General features: G+C 38.2%; 1 protein-coding gene across 4 annotated transcripts in view; it reads left to right on the forward strand.

Annotated features, from left to right (window-relative positions):
- The window catches only part of HIPK3 (homeodomain interacting protein kinase 3), an 88,156-nt gene extending 69,048 nt beyond the window's left edge, over positions 1 to 19,108 (forward strand). For all 4 annotated transcript variants that reach the window (XM_081321634.1, XM_081321631.1, XM_081321633.1 and 1 more), the window contains exons 6-16: positions 771 to 955; positions 1,637 to 1,796; positions 3,703 to 3,826; positions 7,912 to 8,024; positions 8,263 to 8,384; positions 8,473 to 8,625; positions 9,697 to 9,993; positions 10,837 to 10,977; positions 12,561 to 12,796; positions 14,149 to 14,276; positions 14,957 to 19,108. In XM_081321634.1, coding sequence (XP_081177760.1) covers positions 771 to 955; positions 1,637 to 1,796; positions 3,703 to 3,826; positions 7,912 to 8,024; positions 8,263 to 8,384; positions 8,473 to 8,625; positions 9,697 to 9,993; positions 10,837 to 10,977; positions 12,561 to 12,796; positions 14,149 to 14,276; positions 14,957 to 15,430 — 2,133 coding nt within the window. In that variant the 3' untranslated portion in view covers positions 15,431 to 19,108. The remainder of the gene's footprint in view (positions 1 to 770; positions 956 to 1,636; positions 1,797 to 3,702; positions 3,827 to 7,911; positions 8,025 to 8,262; positions 8,385 to 8,472; positions 8,626 to 9,696; positions 9,994 to 10,836; positions 10,978 to 12,560; positions 12,797 to 14,148; positions 14,277 to 14,956) is intronic.
- The last annotated feature ends 216 nt before the right edge of the window (positions 19,109 to 19,324 follow it).

Consider the following 19,324-nt stretch of genomic DNA (forward strand, 5'->3'; position numbering starts at 1 on the left):
CTTTGAATTGCATGATATCCAGATTTATGTATTCATCTGCATGTTCTATCAACTGCATGTGAAATTAATGGAGTTTTACTTTTTTAAGTAATTCAGTTTGCCTCTTGCCTCAATCCCATCCCATGTTGTTAATAATGTATAAAAATTCCATGCCTCCCAAGAATTTTGAAAATCTAGATATTAAAAAGTACTTCCTTGCCGTGTTTAGTGTCCTTTGCTTTGTAGTGTGAATGGCCCTTTGTTGTAATACCATTAAACTAATACAGTAATCAGTGGAGTTGGTCTTTGATCTGGCACTTGAAGTACACTTGTTTCTGTTTAAACCTGTGATACTTTCAAGCTATTTCCTTATTAGCAGTTCCTATATTTCTTTGCTGCTGTTTATCACTCTTCTGAATAACACAGTAGGCTATACTACATACTGTAGTATAACATTATTGAGCTTGATCCAGGTCACTGTGTTGAAGTCTGAAAGCCTCCAGAGCACACTGGGTGACTTGGAGCCGTGTGCACTCTCTTCCCAGTCTACTTCCCAAGGTGTTGTTCAAGGGAGTAAAAATGGGGAGACCTTGAATTTCTAGACAAAAAGTGAGAGATAAGTGCTGTAATGTAATGTAATGTAATGTAGAATGAAATCTTTCTGGATTTAATTCAGATTTATAGAACTTGCTATTGTTGATGTTATAGTTCTATGGTATGATGTTGTTTTACTCATATTTATTTGGAAAACAACATGAAGCAAACTTTTGCATCTAATTATTCAATGCTAGGTGAACATGGTGATGGATCTAGATGGAAGTGACCTTTTGGCAGAGAAAGCAGACAGAAGAGAGTTTGTCAGTCTTTTAAAGAAAATGCTGTTGATCGATGCTAACTTGAGAATCACCCCGGTTGACACACTGAGCCATCCTTTTGTTACCATGAAGCACCTCCATGATTTTCCTCACAGCAACCAGTATGTCCTATAAAACACTTTTTATAATGATCCCGGTTGAGCCTTTTTCACTGGTGAAACATGAAGTGTTATTGTCTGATCTGTGGTGTTGGGTTCTGGAAAACCTCCTGACAAGGGTTTCTTCAATTATATGAGTGTTCATTTCGTGATGATGTAGTTGAGGCAGCATGTTACAGGCAGTTTGCAGATGGCTAATACGTGCCTGAAGATTAGAATTGTTTCAGCAAAAGGCAGCATCTGACTGGTCTTGTTTGGGCCTGGTTAGTACTAAAGGGGGAAGGCTGAGAAGTAAAAAAAAATCCCACAAGGTGGCAGTGGTAACCTGTTGGTGTCCAAGAAATCACCAGGAATACAAATGAAACTTCACTCACATTATTGGGTATTTTGTACAACCACACATAATCAAAATTGTCTTAATAATGATCCCATTTATAATGCAGGTATGGTCTGTTGGCATAGTGTAAAATACTAGCACAGGGAGAAGTCATAATTTTCTAACAGTGTAGAGGCGGGAAAGCAAGATGCTCTGCCTTTTAAACATTAAAAACTAATTGCTGGGGTATAGTCAGTGAGTACCACAGTGAGTACACATTTTAGCTACTTTTAAAACTCAGTTTGACTCTAGGATATGGAGTACTTCAATCTTTTTGACAATTCCTTTTTTCCTCCTCTCATCAACAGTGTGAAATCGTGTTTTCATATCATGGATGTTTGCAAGTACCGGTCAAATTCATATGAGATAAGTAATTGCAATAAAACAATACATTTGGGACCAGTTGCTGCAAGCAACACACTAGGTCTGATGCCTAATTTCACCAAGATTGGCGCAGCACAGAACCAGGTAAGTATTCCTAATTTGGCAAAAGCTTTCTTTCTCCTCTTATCTCTATCTGAGATGTTAGAATGGTGGAGGTTTGTAACAGAATCATCAAAGTAGTAGAGAAAGAGAGACTTTCAGTAAGAAAGGTATGAATCTGCACATTCAAGTGCACGGTGGGACGGTGTGGGTATATATTGGGCATTTTATGCAATTTAACTTGGTTATAGCTTTGAGTTGAACGGTAAATTAAAGGTTAGAAAAATCAGCACTTCATCTGATGTAAACTCTTACCCACAGAGACATATCCTGAGAAATATGTTAGTATCGTCATCCATTTACATGCGAAATATTGGCTGTGTTTGAGATACATAGGAAACAGGAAATGCAAGTGCTTCATTATTCCCATGCTTATTTGTATAACCTTAAATAGAACGTTCACATTGCCTCCTTAGAGAGAGCTACGTGACAATTTTCATAGTAATCATGCAGGTTTCCCCTTGGGTGAAGATGTGGAAGGCTGTGTCATTATAAGAAGTACTGAGAGGCTGCTTGCAGCCATAATAAGCATTATTGTTTGCCGTGCCTGAAGTTCCTTGGGCTTTTCCACGATTGAAAGTATAAATAGTTGAGAATCCACAAGGGATTACATTTCAGCATTTATCCTTCTTCTGTCTTGGCTTCTTACGTGATCCCTTCTCAAGAAGGAGGAGGAGGAGGGCTGCACTGTTGGGTCTTCATTTAACTCTAATCCGAAGTAATAACTAGGTTCAGTAATTTCATTTGTTCTCTAGAACAGGAGCTTTCAAACCTTTTCAGACTGTAGCTTGCTCCCCAGCACGAAGCAAAGCTGTAAAGAGAGAATTGGCAATGAAAAGAAACTTGTGCTGTTGTAATGTATTTTTGCATGTGTAGATGTTAAAATGGTTTGAATTCCACAAAAATGAATGTCCTAATTACTATCCCAGAAAGTTGTTCCAGTGTAAAAACTAAACTCTTAGTCTGTATGCAAAATTATCTTTTCCATTTATCTGGAAGGTTAATGTTTTAACCAAAGAAATGCATGTTTAATGATAGCGGTGTAAGTTCCAGTACCAGTACACATTACTGGTAATTGGGAACAGGAACCAGGGCACATAAGCAATAAGATCCTAAGGTGACACACCGTATGACAGCACCAATCTACAACTCCAGTTCTGATTGCTGTCGTTAGGTGAGTCCTAGGCAGTTGCAGCATTCCACAGTCACCTGCCAACTTCCCCATTGATTTTGCTTTTTTGGAAGCTGGCCGTGAATGTCACAAATGGTGATTGTGGGACACCAGGACATCTGATTGCAAATTGAGTATGAAGCATCTGAATCACAATCTCATGACCATGGGAACGCTGAAACAGCTGCAACTACATGGACCCCTTTTAAGTCTGCCTTGTTTAATACCGTTGTAACTTTGAACTGTCACTGAACTAGTGGACATTAAGCGAGGACAACCTATAATTTTTTTCCTGAAAAAATGGCTGTGCATGATCTTGGCTGCATTTGAATGTGGGTGGGGGAGTAACCCCCCCCCCAAATTCTTTTTGAAACCTCAGGTTCTGGAACAACACTAGTCTAGAACTTCTGTTGGAAAGCGTTTTACCAAAACCAAGGCAAACGCAATTGAAGCTGTACACTCTAAAATGTTTTATTTTAGCGCCCTCCTGTGGTCAAATGCTATTTTTGTTTGTTTGTGCTAAGTATCAAATTGAATTTCATGTATGGTGTTTGTTTCCCACTACCTAGTAAGAACATTATATAATCCTGGTAAACCAAACAAACTTATTTATATGACTTAGGCTTTTCTTTTGTTTTAAGCAAAATACTGTACATTTTAGCTTAGCCTTAAAAATGTAACAGCCTGTTTGCTGATTTTATAATATACTTATTGTTTCAGACATTAGCTGCAACAGCCCATGCGGTTATGCATCCTGGAATACCCTTACAGGCAGGAACTGCTCAGTTTGGTTGCAGTGATGCTTTTCATCAAACATTGATTATATGCCCCCCTGCTGTCCAAGGTTTGACTTAATTTTTAATGTTTGTTTTTTTAAAAAAATAATAATTTTACCATCGAAATGCACTGGCATCTGCTCTCACCTGTAGGAGCATCTTGCTCTTTTTTTGGGGGGGGTGGAGAGGAAGAAAGGCTATATAGTATCTCTTGTCAGTGCAATACAGCATGGTTTGGGGTGGGAAGATCTAGTATATTGGAGTAGCAGATTTTTCCTGGTCTGACTTTTAAGTGACCTTAGTCCAGTCATTACCTTTCAACCCCACCTACCTCGATGGGTTGTTGTTGTGAGGAAAAGTGGAAGAGAGAGCAAAATATACATGCTGGTTTGAAATCCTAAATGAAAAGCAGGATAAGAACCTGATACACAAATTACACCAGCTCTTCCCTTAAAAGCCTGTTCAGTAGAACTGGTAACCCAGAATAAGGGACGGGGAAGGTCTACTGAAAGAGAGGGAATAGGAATAATGCCCCCGTCCCTTTTATCAGCAGATGCATCTGCTGTCTTCTGCAAATGTAACAAGCCCTGCATTCCTGGAAAGTCACTTCAAATCTAAGCCTCTCCTGGCTGTGATTATAAACTCTGTGAAATCACTTAATTGCTTTCTTTTAATGGTTCTATCTTTGTTTCTGGGGGGGGGGGTGGAAAGGATGACATTCAGTGTTATAAGAAGATTTGGTAGTATCAGGTTCCTCCTCTAGATTTAAAAATAAGATTTCATTAATACCAATACAAAGCATTTTTATTGGTCATTTAAGTAACATTTATGTGCACTGGAGGAATCAAAACTTCAATACTACTTGCCATTTCAGCTAAGCTGATTGAACCCTTCGACAATCATATTCCACATAAAACTATAAAACTTACTGAAAGGACCCCTTTGGGAAATTGGTGAAATGTGTTCTTTGATCACAGAGAAATGCACAAGATGCTGATAATGATGACAATGCGTGATGATGCCACAGCCGATTGGAATTTGAAGGGTGTGTCTTGATGGACACTCAGTGGGTTGCTCATGAATTTAGATTGATTGTGCACCTGTTGGTACTTGTTGTTTGTGCATGACAGAGGTTGTTGGGCCATATTTTATGAGAATCTTGATCTTTTTGACTTCCCTGTCGAAGTATCACTTATGCATCTTTTATCATTGATGCTCAGGACTGTGGTGCTAAAGTGGTACAGACTTGGTGGAAATTTAATTACTGCTACATTAAGTAGTATTGCTGTCTGCTAGAACTTGCGACTATGTATTTGCTGGCTGCTTAATCCAGAATTAAAGAGGGTATCACTGATGAGTGAATGGTTTAGTTGATACAGCCAACACAGTTCTATAATTTGCAGCCTTGTATCACTTTCTGGTGCTAGGTGTTAAGCTCTACTTCAGTTTAGTATTTCAGGATTGCTTCATTTGCATTTTAGGCATGGTGTATATTACTGATGCCTCCGTCTGATTAAACCAACACAGAGACATGTAACCTCTTGGTGGCTGCTTATTTTCTGACAAACTATGCATCCTGGAAACTGCGATTTTCCTTGTTCAGTTAAGACAGTTCAGCATCCTCAGAGGAGAGATGGATGACATGCAGGAATGTTCTTGATTGCTAAATTATGATTTGGTAATAAGGTTGGAGCCAAATAAAATGCACTGAGAGAACAGAGCATACATGACTCCCCACCCCATTTGACTTCTTTATAAGTTAGGAAGCAATTTCTGAGTAAACGTCTAAAACTTTTTCTTCTCTCTGTTTCCTGCTGTCATTCTTTTTCTCAAACTACTCATAGCCAAACTAAGGGGGTGGAAAATCTGCCTCTGATTTGAATGTGTCTTAAAAAGTATATGCAGATAGGCCTTGACTTAACAGCTGTTTGCTTAATGGTGTTTCAAATTAATGATGTCCTTGGAAAGGATGCTTTATGGCAGGGGTGTCAAACTCGCAACGTCATGTGATGTGTTGTGACATATCGTGACTTTTTTGCCATTGCCGGCAATGGGGTGGGCGTGGTTTCGCTATGATGCATCCAGTCTGTGGGCCGGCAGTTTGACACCCCCGCTTTATGGCCTGTAAAGCACTTTTGACTGTTGTGAAATGTTGCATATATATAGGTCCAATGATCATGAAGAATCCGGTTGCTTGGTAACCTGTTCACACAACCAGTTGCCAAATGCCCTGTGATCATGTGGTCTCCATTTGCAATCTTCTCTGTCGGTTTTCCCAGAAAGTCAAGGTTGCAAACCCTGTGCTGCCTGCTGAGAAAACTCCAGGTCATATCTGGGGGCTGATTGAAAGAATTGCCTGTTGAAGAATTTCAGCTCCGGGCCTTATTGGATGGATAAAATCTGTGTGAGTGTATCTCTCCATTCAGGGTTGAAAATTCTTCTTGGATTTTGGCAGGGAGGATTTTCAGCCCCTGAGTGGAGAGATATTCTCACACAGCCTGAGCCAGGCTTTCCAGGGTCTCCCCCACACCACTGAGGTATCCTGTGTTACTTACCTGGAAGCTCATCCATTTAACAGCCCACAAGATTGCTTAACCACAACCAGGAGTGCCGAGATTAGGGCAGTAATATTTATTTATTTATTTATTGAACTTATATACCGCCCTTCTCCTGTAGGATGTTTCACTTAACAATCGCTTTGTTCAGTGACCAAGATTCCAATCATAAGTCAAGTGATCATAAGTCAAGGACAACCTATATAGTTTATATTTGGGAGCGGATGAGGGAAGAAAAAGTTCTTCTTTCAGAGTTGATTCCAGTCAGTGTTGATGTGTGGAAAATCTATGCCTTGATCCTTGTTCTGTGAAGTGCCTCAGGATTTGATTCTCTTTCCACTCCTGTTTAATATCTGTATAATGCTGTTGGGTAAGGTCATCTGTTGGCAGGGAGTTAAGTATAATTAGAGTGCTAAAGATACCCAGGTGTACATTTCAACCCCTGGGTGAAAAGTGATGCTGTTGAGATTCTGTCCTAATGTCTGTAAGCTGTGGGGGACTAGATGGAGATGAACAGGTTTGGTTCAACCCAAGGTATGGCTGGGAGTGCCTTAAGGCACTCTGGATCAGGAGACTTTCTGTCTTTATTTTGGATGGGATTGCACTTCACCAAGCAGCATAATCTGAGATTTCCTTGGATTCATGACTCCTGCCTGAAGACAACCTTGGCTCTTCAAAGGGTCTTTCAGCAAATCCACTTTGTCGACCAGTTTTGTCTATTTCTTTATTGGGAGGCCTTGTTCACAGCCACTTATGCCTTGGTCACCTCCTGTCTCATTATTTCAGTGAACTTTACACGGTGCTGTCCTTGGAAGGCCAATCATCAGCCAAGCCGGTCCAGAGTGTAGTAGTGCAGGTAGTTATTCCTACGTAATAAAGCTGCATTGTTTTCCACTTGGTTTCCAGGTGCAATTCAAGGTGCTGCTTATCACTTTTAAAGCCATTCCTGGCCAGGGCCGTTTATTTGCAGGACGGCTTGTCTCCAGTTATTTATGCCTGTCTGATAAGTTCTGAAAGGATTGGCATGTTCTTTCATCACTTAAGCCAGTGGCCCCAGACTTTTGGGGTACCAGGGACCAGTTCCATGGAGAGAGGTTTTCCTGCAGACCAGAGGGAGCGTGGTTTTGCGTTCTGCACTTGTTTGCGCAGACCAGTTTCTGGCATGCCATGGACCGGTGCCGGCCAGTGGACGGGGGTTGGGGACCCCTGACTTAAGCAATATCATCTTGGGTGCCTTCTCTGTCCTTGCATTTGCCTTATGGAACAGGAATCGCCCCAAGATAGAGACGGCCCAGTGCTTGCCTGCCTTTGGCGAGACTTTGAAGATCTATTTTTTCCACCAGGCATTGGACCAGGAGATCTTGTGACCTTCTCTTGCTTGATTCTTTTTATTTTTTCAAGTGCTTCTGAGACTATGTTTATTATTTTGTATTATATATTATTTTGTAATTGCCATTGGTTGTTTTTCATTGGGTTCATGCCCTGAGTCACATGCTAAGTGGGCAGCTCTATAAATTAAATTCTAATCTCATATAAACATTAATTTGATTTCCTTATCATTTTGTATCATTATTAAGCATTATTTTTGTCTGAATTAGGGATTCCTGCTAATCATGGGAAACCCAATGGGTACTCTGTGAGAGTAGATAATGCAGTGCCATTGGTAACACAGGCCCCAACCTTACTCCAAATAAGAGGAGTCCTCTCTCAGGTATGTCAGTTAGTATTCTACTACAGATTTCGCGTTTTCAAAATGCACATATTGATACTGTTGTTTAATTTTTTAAGTAACATCATGTCCATTTGTTCTGCACATAGAAAATGAAATTTTTTTCACATGCACATTAAAAAAACACAAACAGCATCTTACCAGAGACTTTAGAAACTCATTCATTTTACTCCCAATAGTACCACAGTCCAATTTTATATCGTTTTTGTGTTTATAACAGACGTGGTCTAATAGAAGTCAGCAACTATTGTTTCCTACATGGCAACACATAACTCCTGTGGCTCCTGCTACAACACTTGCTTCTGATTCTGTGGCTGGCCCACAGAGGCTTGGAGAATGGGGGTATGTTGAAGTCGTAGGCTTTGTTTTGTATCATTGTTGTTTAAAGACACCATCTCTGAATAATGCTTTGTTTTCTCTGTCCTACCAGGAAAATGATTCCTCATGGTAACCATTACAACTCAATGATGACCCAGCCACTCTTAAGCAATCAGATAACTTTATCTGCTCCTCAGCCAATCAGTGTGGGCATTGCACACGTAGTTTGGCCTCAACCCACACCTACCAAAAGAAACAAAGCGAGGTTAGTACTGAATACGATTTGTAGTTAGTTTAGATGTTACCATGTTTTCAGAATCCCTTTAAAAAGGGGGTAGTGAAATAAAAATAGTACGTGCTTGTCCAGTTGTTGATATACTGTAGCTAAACGTTTGTTTAGAAGTTTGATGACTTTAAAAATTAAATATTATATTACAATACAGTTTTCTTCAGAACGTTTAGATTAAAACCCAAGGGAAGCAATCCAACCTCTTCCCCCACCCCCGAAATGTGTAGAATTTTGTTGCCCTCTGATGTTATCTTTCCTTATGACAGTAGTGGCTTCAATTGTGTTTAGGGCAGAAATATACTTTGGGTTATTTTCTGGTAGCTCTAGTTGATCCTAAATTTTATGTGCATGAGGATTTATCGATTTTGAACAATTGAAACTAGCATTATAATAATAGTCGTAATATGACTTAGAATAGTATTAAGAATAGTCTTTCTTTTGCTGGCAGCAAGAAACACTGTAAGTGCTCTGTGGAGAAAATATACCCCATCACTACAGAAGTTATTTACAAAGGTATGGGACATTTCAGTAATGGAGAAACCTAAGACCGGGAAGGACAGTTACAGTGGTGAACTGTGTTAAGTAATCCCTGATTCATGTCCACTGAACTCATTGAATATAGTTCCTGATGATTTCAGTGGATTTTGAATCTGATACAAAAATGTCTATGGTGTCCAAGCCAGCATTTCTTCATTTCTTCTTTCCTTTTTTTCAAAAACAAAAAACAAAACAAAACAGTACCTTCAGTGTATTGTTCTACATTTCATGATAGATTCAACTCTGAACCTTGCATTCCAGCATATGAACAACCCTGCTTGTGATACACAATAGTTATCCAAAAGGTTTTCCGTCATTATTCTGGAAAACGACATTTTCCATGATACCCGTATGTTCATTGTTTTATGTTTCATATGTTGATTTATATCCATTGATGTTTCAGAGTTTCATGTTGTAGCTTACATCAGTTTGCTAAAGGTAAATAAAATTAGTGCATTTATTCTGTAAAAACATTCTTACAAAGGGTCTAAATAAATGTCTTCTTCACAGGAACAATGCATTACAAAATACCAATATCCAAAATTCGGCATTTGTATCTCCAAAGATAATTAATATGAAGGCTGATGAAAAACTAAGTTTGGTAGAAACGCAGGACAATCATAATTCAGAGAGGCAGGAAAACAGCTATTGTATACCACCTGTCAGGCAGGATCCTGACCCATCTGTTTCACACAAGCAGCGCCAGGCTATCATCATTGCAGATTCCCCAAGTCCAGCAACCAGTGTGATTACCATCAGCAGTGACACAGATGATGATGATGCAATGCAGAGGCATTCAGTTGCAGAGTAAGTAGGTGCTCCTGTTGCACTCTTAACTTCTTTTCCTATAAGTTGTATTGCACATGTAATCTGGGGGTGCATTAGGAAATGGTTCTACTTTTTTTAAAAAAAAAATAAATAAATTAGGAGTCAAATGGATTTTTTTCTGAATGTTATACACGATAGATCACTTAAGCCAGCTTTTGTTACAGCTGTTTGAACTGAAGTTTTCATTTGTAAACTAGAAGGACTCTGTGCTGCATATGACAAAGAAAAATGAGCTCATGTCTGTGTGCCTGTTCAGGGATAGGCACTGAAAAAAATTCCACGAAGAGCATATACCGGTATGCACAGCATGACATTGCCCAGCACGTATAGCTACAGGCTTACCGAGTGACCCTTCTCCCGCAGCTGCAAATATTTGTGGGAGATGAAGCCACTAAAAAAAGAAGCCTGGGATACTGATGGAGGAAGACAAAAGTAAATCTGACCAAGCACTGGTACAAAGTGAAGTCTCAGTCTTAGGCAATGGTCAGAAAGGAGATGAAATGTTGCTACTTTTCTTTTCCTCTTGTGTTAGTAGTCTGTCGTCCAGCTTATTAGGGAAGAGATGGTCAATACATCTGCCTGGCTACTGTGACCTATTCATCCATTTTGCTGCTGACGTCACTTAGATTTTGCCAACTTAGATTTCCTTTGATTCTTCATGGAAAAAGTCTTTTGTGGTAATTGAGAAAACTATTTGCACTATGTTATCTGGGACTTCCGGTCTGTGAATTCTAATGAGGGTTATAATAATAAGAGCGAGATGCATGAGGACTGAATATTAGTAGGTACGGCGTGAGTATGTCCCTCTTTTTTTTTCTTCAGATGCAAAGGAAGTCTTGATTGTGAAGCTTGCCAGAGTACACTAAATATTGACCGTGTGTGTTCATTAAGTAGTCCTGACAGCACTTTGAGCACAAGCTCTTCTGGACAGTCAAGTCCATCCCCTTGTAAAAGACCTAACAGGTAGGAATTGTAAATAATTACACCAGTGAAACACATACAGTACTAACTTTCCAATCCTGGCCTAATGAGGTATGGGATAGTTCTGTGTCTTTGCAAACATCTTTTGCTGCTATTTTCTCGTTCTTTTGTTGTCAACTTAAAACCAAGATGAATTTACACCTAACATGCTGTTACATAAGAACAGGGACTTGAGTTAATACTTTCAAATAAGGCAAGATGTATTTGAAAATGTTTAACTGTAATCTGTTTTTTATGTAACAGCCTCTGCTTGTTTTCCCACTTCAAAGAAAAAATAGATTGAAGTATGTTGTTCATATTTATTGTGCTTTATTTACCTAAAACCTTTCTTGCAACTTTTTGTAGGAACTTTATATAAGATCTAACATTCTTGATGCTTAAGAATCAATTCAGCAAAGCTATAACTATGCAAAAAAACCCCATTGTTTTAAAGCTGGAAGCTAACAAAGTTCTTGTGGCTTTGAATTCAATAGCTATGAATCAACCTTATTCCATATTCTATATATTATTATATTTTGAATAGTTCAACAGAGAGGATAAATTTGAGCAGTTTGGTTCAGTTGTGAGATTCTTGGAAGTCTCATCTTTAAAGACATAAAGTTATCATGCTACTCTGACAATTGCCGTAGCAACTAGGTTACTCTAATAAAAAAAAAAGACACCAGTATTACTAAAGCTGAGGCGAATGTTTGGCAATTTTTTGTTAAAAAAAGAAAAATCATAACAATTGTTAAGTTAAAGACCATTACCATATTTTTCAATCCCCTTAGCACCGTTGATTGGCTACAATTTATATGTTACTTTTTAAAAATCATCTTTTTTTTCCTCCTAGTAGCAACCAATTAGATTTGGTTATATGGGAACATCATTTAATGTAAATGAACTTAGCAGTTGCTAGGATGAAAAGCTATTTTGAACAGTTAATGGCTCTGGTGCTATGGCTGATAAGGACTGAAAAGAAGCTGCTACAGTACAGCTTTAATAGTGGGGGATGGCATGCATCTAGGGCAGGGGTGTAAAACTGCTGACCCACAGGCCGGATGCGTCATGCCAAAACCGCGCCTACCCCATTTCCGGCAATGGAAAAAAAATCGTGACACGTCACGTGATGTTGCGAGTTTGACACCCCTGATCTAGGGTTTGCTGAAGATTTCCCTAAGCAAAGTCTACCTTTTCTTTGGAAGGCGTGATTGGTAATCCAGCTAAATTAGGCCAGCACTCAGCAAATGAAAATTACGTTTCTAAATTTGCTTGGAATTATCCCTTTTCATAAGTGATGACTGAAAACATTTTTTTTCTGGTACTGACCTAATTAATGTCTTTGGATTTTGAAGATGCTGAAATGTTTCTCAGTAGTTCATACTGCAAAAATTATCTTAAAAATTACATGTGAAAGTTGAGATTGTTAATATCAGTTCCTTTCTGAAACTTCAAAATATTAAATATGAATGAATTGCTGGTATTCAGTTTAATAGCTTTTGAGTATCTCTCTGGATGTATACTGCTAAAGGTAGAAGCCCTATATAACTGATAAGTTCTTAGTGGTGTTTTACTTTATATTATAGCATATCAGATGATGAACAGGAAAGCGGCTGTGATACTGTGGATGGTTCCCCCAGCTCTGACTCTTCAGGTCATGACAGCCCATTTCTAGCAAATCGTTTTTCAGAAGCATCCAATAAAAAAACAGAAACCAGAGCCTCTGCTAACCTGGAAGCCAAACCAACTGTATGCGCTGTGGTTGTGCCACCAATAAGGATACAGAACAGGTTAAACATAGACGGGCCAATGACGAACTCAGGTACCTTTGGGGGAGAGGGTGAGGTTATTTTTCTTGGTCTGTCTTGCTTAATACTGATTGCTTTCCAAATGTTGGTGAATTAAGATTTGCTTGTGTAGTTGATTGTTCTCGTCTTCTTCATTGCACCCAAATCCTCTAAAACAGGGGTGTCAAACTCAATTTCATTGAGGGCCGCATCAGGATTGCGGTTGCCCTTAGGGGGCCAGGTGGGTATGGCCAGGGTGGGTGTGGCCTACTGGGTGGGTGTGGCTAGAATGCGTATGGCCTACTGGGTGGGCATGGCCAGCTCTACATCGTTCGCATCAAGGGTGCCTATGGGGGCCTGGGCAGGAGTGGGACTGATCTGAGGGTGTCTGGCAGGAGGAGGGTCTCTGGGCCAGGGCCAAGGCAGTGGGGGCCATTCCCTCACTGTTTCCAGGATAGCTTTGCGGGCCACATGAAACCACTTCGTGGGCCGTATCCGGCCCCCGGGCCTTGTGTTTGACATGTCTGCTCTAAAAGGTATTTCTGGAAAATTAGGGTTCCTGTTTGCATGAAAGTCTTCAGGCAAGGGCCATGTGATCGTGTGTAAGTTGATGCCAGAAAAAAATGTTAGAAAGCACAGGAAAATTTTTTCTTCAGGGTAGACCTGATATGCCATATTCACTAATTGCTTCATCATTGACAGTTTTTGTTTGAGAGGTTTTACTGGCACAAAAAAAGCAGGAAAGAGAAAAGATTTACAGCCTCGACTTATAAACATGCTTATGACTGGAATTTCCATTGTAAGTCGTTGCTGTTTCGAGTTAGATTTTACGACAACTCTTACAGCGATCAGTAAGCGAATCACTGCACTAGTTAAATGAATCGCTTGGTTATTAAAGAAATCCAGGTTCACCAGTGGATGTTTTTTGCTGGACAATAGCAAAAAAATAAATAAATTGCAAATCACAATCATGTGGTCACAGGATGCTGCAACTGGTGCTAAATGCAAGTGCCTGAATTGCAATCACATGACTGCAGGGGGTGGTGTGATGGTTGTAAGTGCACATATGGGTCATAAGCCACTTTTTCCGAGGCTGTTGTAACTTTGAACAGTTATTAGATGGCTGATAGTTGAGGACTACCTGCACAATGTGTGCATGACCTTCCACTCATTCAGATTATATGTAGTAATTAAGCCAATTAATGTCTATATAATCCTTCCTCACCTCGCCCCCACCCCCCAAATAATAATCAGGGTTTATGAGGTTTTCATCCCAAAACCTCCACAGACTTTTTCAGGTAATGTTTAATATCAACAATGAATATAAAGGTTTTTTTTTTTACTCAAATAACAAAGTTTAGAACTAACCCTGTTTACATTTTCTTAGTCAATACCTGCCAACCGCTGGTAAAACGTCGATCTGCTCGTGTAAAAACCAACCATTCTTCTGGCTTGGGTAATCGTCAGCGAAAATTTATGTCAGCATTCCATCAGCAGCATTCAAACCTCGGTCAAGTATGTGTGAGAATATTATATTGCAAATACTATTTTCTAATTCATTCAGGCTGCTCATTTTAATCTAAAATTGTTTGCCACTGTTGTAATTATTTCATTGATGTTAAATTCTTACAAGTCAAAAGCAACATCAATACAATGTATTTTCTGTGACTGCCTCTAATTCTTGAATATTTATCTTTTACCAATTATGACATATGCTGCACAAAAGTGTATCTATAGGGCAAGATAATATTGTGCTCAAGGCTTGAAGACTTCTTAATTTAGTTCTATATGAGCTGCTGTTTCAGTTTAATTAGATGCATCTAATTAACTGCACAGCTATCTGAATGGAGTTAACTGATTGTAGGAGAGATATTGTGTGTGTGCGCACTGGAAAAATATTTTTTTCCTTTCATAACATTAGAAATTGGAATAACCTAATTAAACATACTAGCAATATACTCAAAGTAAATGGGAAAATGCTACTATCCAATGTGTTGGATCTGCATTTGGACATATTTAGGAACTTAAATGGGTATTAAACAAAAAACATTTTACATCTTCACGTTTGAGATGGTATCTATTAGTAAGAAAAGGAAGAAGCATACTTCCTTTGAGGCTGCATTAGTAGGACTGAGAGAAAGGATTAATTTCTCTTTTAAAATTAACTACTATTTCTCTTCAACCTCCTTGAACAGGTTCAGCCATTTGGATCTGGGTCTCAGGAGTGGAATGGCAACTGTGGTCATTGGAGGCAGCAGACATTCATCCCAAATAATGTTGCTGGTCATGCATTCTCTCTCCCACATGGAAGTCCCACTCATACTTCAGTTCATGCACAGTTGGCGGGAAACACACATCTTGGAGGACAGCCTGCAATTCTACCTTACCCATCATCTGCCTCCCTCAGTACTGCTGCCCCTGTGGCCCACATTTTTGCATCACCATGTACCTCAAGACCAATATTACATCATCCCAATTACAGTATTTCTCATCATGGTGGCATAGTTCATCAGGTCCCGGTGGGCATAAATCCCCGACTACTGCCTTCCCCAAACATTCAACAGACTCGATATAAACCAATTTTCCCACCACATTCTTACATTGCATCACCTGCTTATACAGGATTTCCACTGAGTCCAACAAAACTCAGCCAATATCCATTTATGTGAGACTCTAATAAATATTCATTTATGTGAGACAAAGCTCATATATAGATATATATAGAGATGTGATTTGAGAGGAAAACATGGTATTTAATAAATATTAGCCATGGCACAAGAAAATTATTTTTTTTTAGTCTTGGGTGCAATTTAAATAACCTTGAGCTTTAACTCACTTTTAATGTGTCTTTTGCACATTTGGTATAAATTTGTCTTTAGTCATGTTACCTTCTTACAAAATAGCTCCAAACAGGTGACTTAAAGGAGTAAAAATGCAGTTTTGCTCCTCCTATTTTTATAAAATTGCCTTCTGATCTAGTGCGAGGCACTTCTACATTTGGGAAGCCATTGAGTGTACAGGTTTAGAGCAACAGATGCACACGTCATCAGTATCATGTATGAGTAACTTGTTTGTATTATGTATCTTGATGTTCTGTGTTGAATCACATGCCTAAAAAGGTTGAACTGTTCTCCACATTGCATGTGTCCCTTGCATGGGCAAAAATGCAGTTCCCTAGAAAACTGCTCTTAAATGTTGGTGTCCTGATAATCTCAGCTGCATTGTAAACGGTTCCCACTTAGTGCCTTAAATATTCAAGGTTGTTATGTCACTGCGTTATAAATGTTGAGGACTGCAGCACTTAACACTCAGATTTGTTGATTCTTTGATAGATTGATGCACGCTCACTACTTTCTTTTCTGTTTTGCGTGGTATGATTTTAGTACTGGGTGAGATTTCTTTTTTGGAAGGCAGCATGTGTTGCTGTTAAACGAATTCCACTGTCTGATAGTTTTCCTTAAAATAAGCTTCAAGAAAAGCATTTTGTAATGTTTAGGAAAAGTTGATTCATTAGCTTGTTGAATTAAAAATGGTGTTTTATAATGTGGTGGAACTGCAATACAATCTAAAGTAGTTTATTTTCAAAGTGTTTTATATCCAACTGGATTTAATAACCTGTTTAAAGGTATAGTAGGAATTACCTGGGTAGATAGTAAAAGAAAATAAAAGCAAAATGCTTGTTGATTCATACTGTGGTTTCATCTTAGCTTGAGCAAACCATGCAGTATTTAATAAATAGTAGCAGAATATTTACTGTTGAAGCTTGAAATGATGTGAGTACTTTTGTGCAATTTTTCATTTATGCATGGGAGAGGTTTTAGCTTTTTTACATTATGGTATTTGTTCTAAAGTTTGGGGAGTATTTTCTTATTTAAATACATTCCATCAGGGACAACAGATGACATGCATTTTCCCTAGGTAGTCAATCTCTGTGTTTATTTTGTTCAAATGAAATTGCTTTTGCAGCACCAAAGACTTAATCATCCATTTTCTATAAAAGGTAGCTACTTTTTTCATAGACCTCAAATATACTGTAGTGCTATGGTGGATTTAAAAGAAGATACTAAAGTGAGGCTGTGATCTAGCTTGTGAGGCAAATAATAAATTGCATCATTTATCTTGAATGTATTATAGATAAGCTGCTATATAATGATTGCCACTTCAAATAGCTGTGAAATTAGGTGATTTAACTAGTTTTTAGCCTTCTAATTTCTGTATAAGTCTAATTACATGAAATGGAAGTGGAGGGTTGATTTTGTTTTGTTTCCTTTAATGTTTGGAGTGTTGTAACTACTATATTGTAAATGATGGAAAACAATTTGCATATGTTACTTTAAGTGTGTTATTTGCATCAGTATTTTATCTCTATTAACTATCCATTGCATATAAGTGGCTGTATTCATGTAATATAATTTTTATGTGTTCATATTGACATTGTGCAGACGCTTAAACTACTTATCTTTTTAAATAAATGTTCCTGGAATACGGTTCTTGCAGTATAGACTGGAATAGGAGTGGAAAGAGTTTCTTTCAAGCACAATCCTAAGCATGTTTATTTAAAAACAATCCCACTGACTTTAGTGGGGCTTGCTTCTAGGAAAGTGTGCATAAGATTGAAGCCTGAGTAATCTAGTGGTTGAAAGAGTTTTTTTTTTCTTTGCTCCATTAACACAAGCAGTGTTTTATTTAATGAATGTCTAAGTGAAACAAATGTGCCTGCATCTGAAATATAGCAGTATTAGTTCATTAAAAAAAACACAAGACCAGCAGTACATTGTAATGACCGAACATGGTAATAAATTCTCTCTTTCCCATTATGCTTGAGCTACAAACAGAGAGACACAGTTCTGCAGGGCCAGTGGGGTAGTTTTGCCACCTGCCTTGTCGGGCAAAAGCACTTTTGAAATACTGAAAAGATTAAAAACCAGTTTGTGGAATTGAAAGAATTGCTACTGGAGGAAAAAATTCTCAGTAGGGCCCATATTAGTCATGGAGTGTACCCAAAGGAGTATGCTGGATTTCAGCTTCAGTGATTTCTCACAAATAATTGTATGCATTTTGTATAAACAGACTTCTCTTTCTTGTATGTATTTCTCGTAACACAAAGAGTAAGCAGATCTCTTGGAGAGCTTTGGCATTTTCTGAAACTTATATAGAGGAAATCCAGAAAATCACCAAGTAGATTTGTCATTTTTCTTAATATTTATGGTACCGTAAATTCCTGTCTTCTCTTAAGTTCCCAGTTTTGGGAATGGGTTTTCTTGAGTGCTGTTTCCATTGCTGGCATTGGACTCACCGAGGCCCACAAAAAAAACACAAGGTAACTTACTTTCCCACAGCAATTGAAAGGAGGAAACATTCTCCTTAAAAACTGGATCGTCTTTTCTCTGAAGTATTTACTTTGCTTTTCAGTTGCGTTCAGGATATAAAGCTAATAATGTACATGGAACAATATGTCAGGTTAAACACTAACATCTTATCAGTATACTCCAGAGGAAGCTTGTGGCTCCTCGTTTACTGTAAAAAATATATTTTTAATTTTTCAGAAATGAAAAATAGGATCTACCACAACCAACGCTAAAAATAACGTACAGCCAGTTCTTTAGTGATTTGCAAAGAAGGATCAGATCGTATGCCTTCTCTCAGGCTGTAATCCATGATTTCACTCCTGAGCAGTCAAGTTGATTCTGGTTGGCTGTTGAATATAGTTTGGCTACTTGGTGGCTATAGCTAATGCTTTTTAAATAAAACACTGCACGATAAATTGTGTACTATTTTTAATTTGGAGAATAATTTTTATATTAATTCCTTGTATTCAGTTTTTAACTTTAATTCAGGGTGTGTTATTGATCAAATATACTACTGTATTTACTAATTATTTTGCTTTATTTTTTAAAAAAATACTCTGTACTTATTGCTAAATTTAACTTGATTTTTCTTAAAGCTAAAATTCACACTGCAAACCATAGATTTGTTTTAGGACTGAGTATATTGGTTTGGCTGTTAAGTTTGAACTATTATCGCTTAATAATGATTTGGAGACTTGTGGCTTTTTTGTTCCTGATTTCTGTGCTACACTAGTTTGTCATGTAGCAATTGCACTGTGCAATATTACAATAAGAGGACTGGGAAAATTTTTATGGATATAATGTTTCCTACAGTTTGCGATAGTATTTCTCTCTAGTTCTCAGCGATTTAAATGTGACCAAGCCTTCTGTACTTTGTCACAAAAAGCGGGTTTTCCAGGTGACTATTTTGGTGTCAAAATAAGAATTTATGGTGTAATATTGTCAAGATTCACTTTGAATTAAAATATATATTGCAGCAATTGCTCTTGTTGGCTTTTATTTCTCTCTCTCTCTCTATATATATATATACAGATATATGTGTTAAAAAAAATCTACATTTGTCAGGGTATATCCAACTCATAAAGACCTAAGCTCCTATGTTTAGAAGAGGAAGATCAAATCTTCAACATTATTTCTTTGTTTATCAAATTTAAGTACCACTCATCTCTTTCTCAATATTTGGATTATGTGCTGATAGGAAAAGTTGCAAAGTGG

This window comes from Vipera berus (genome assembly GCF_964194415.1).
Source record: "Vipera berus genome assembly, chromosome: 1".
Taxonomy (NCBI): domain Eukaryota; kingdom Metazoa; phylum Chordata; class Lepidosauria; order Squamata; family Viperidae; genus Vipera; species Vipera berus.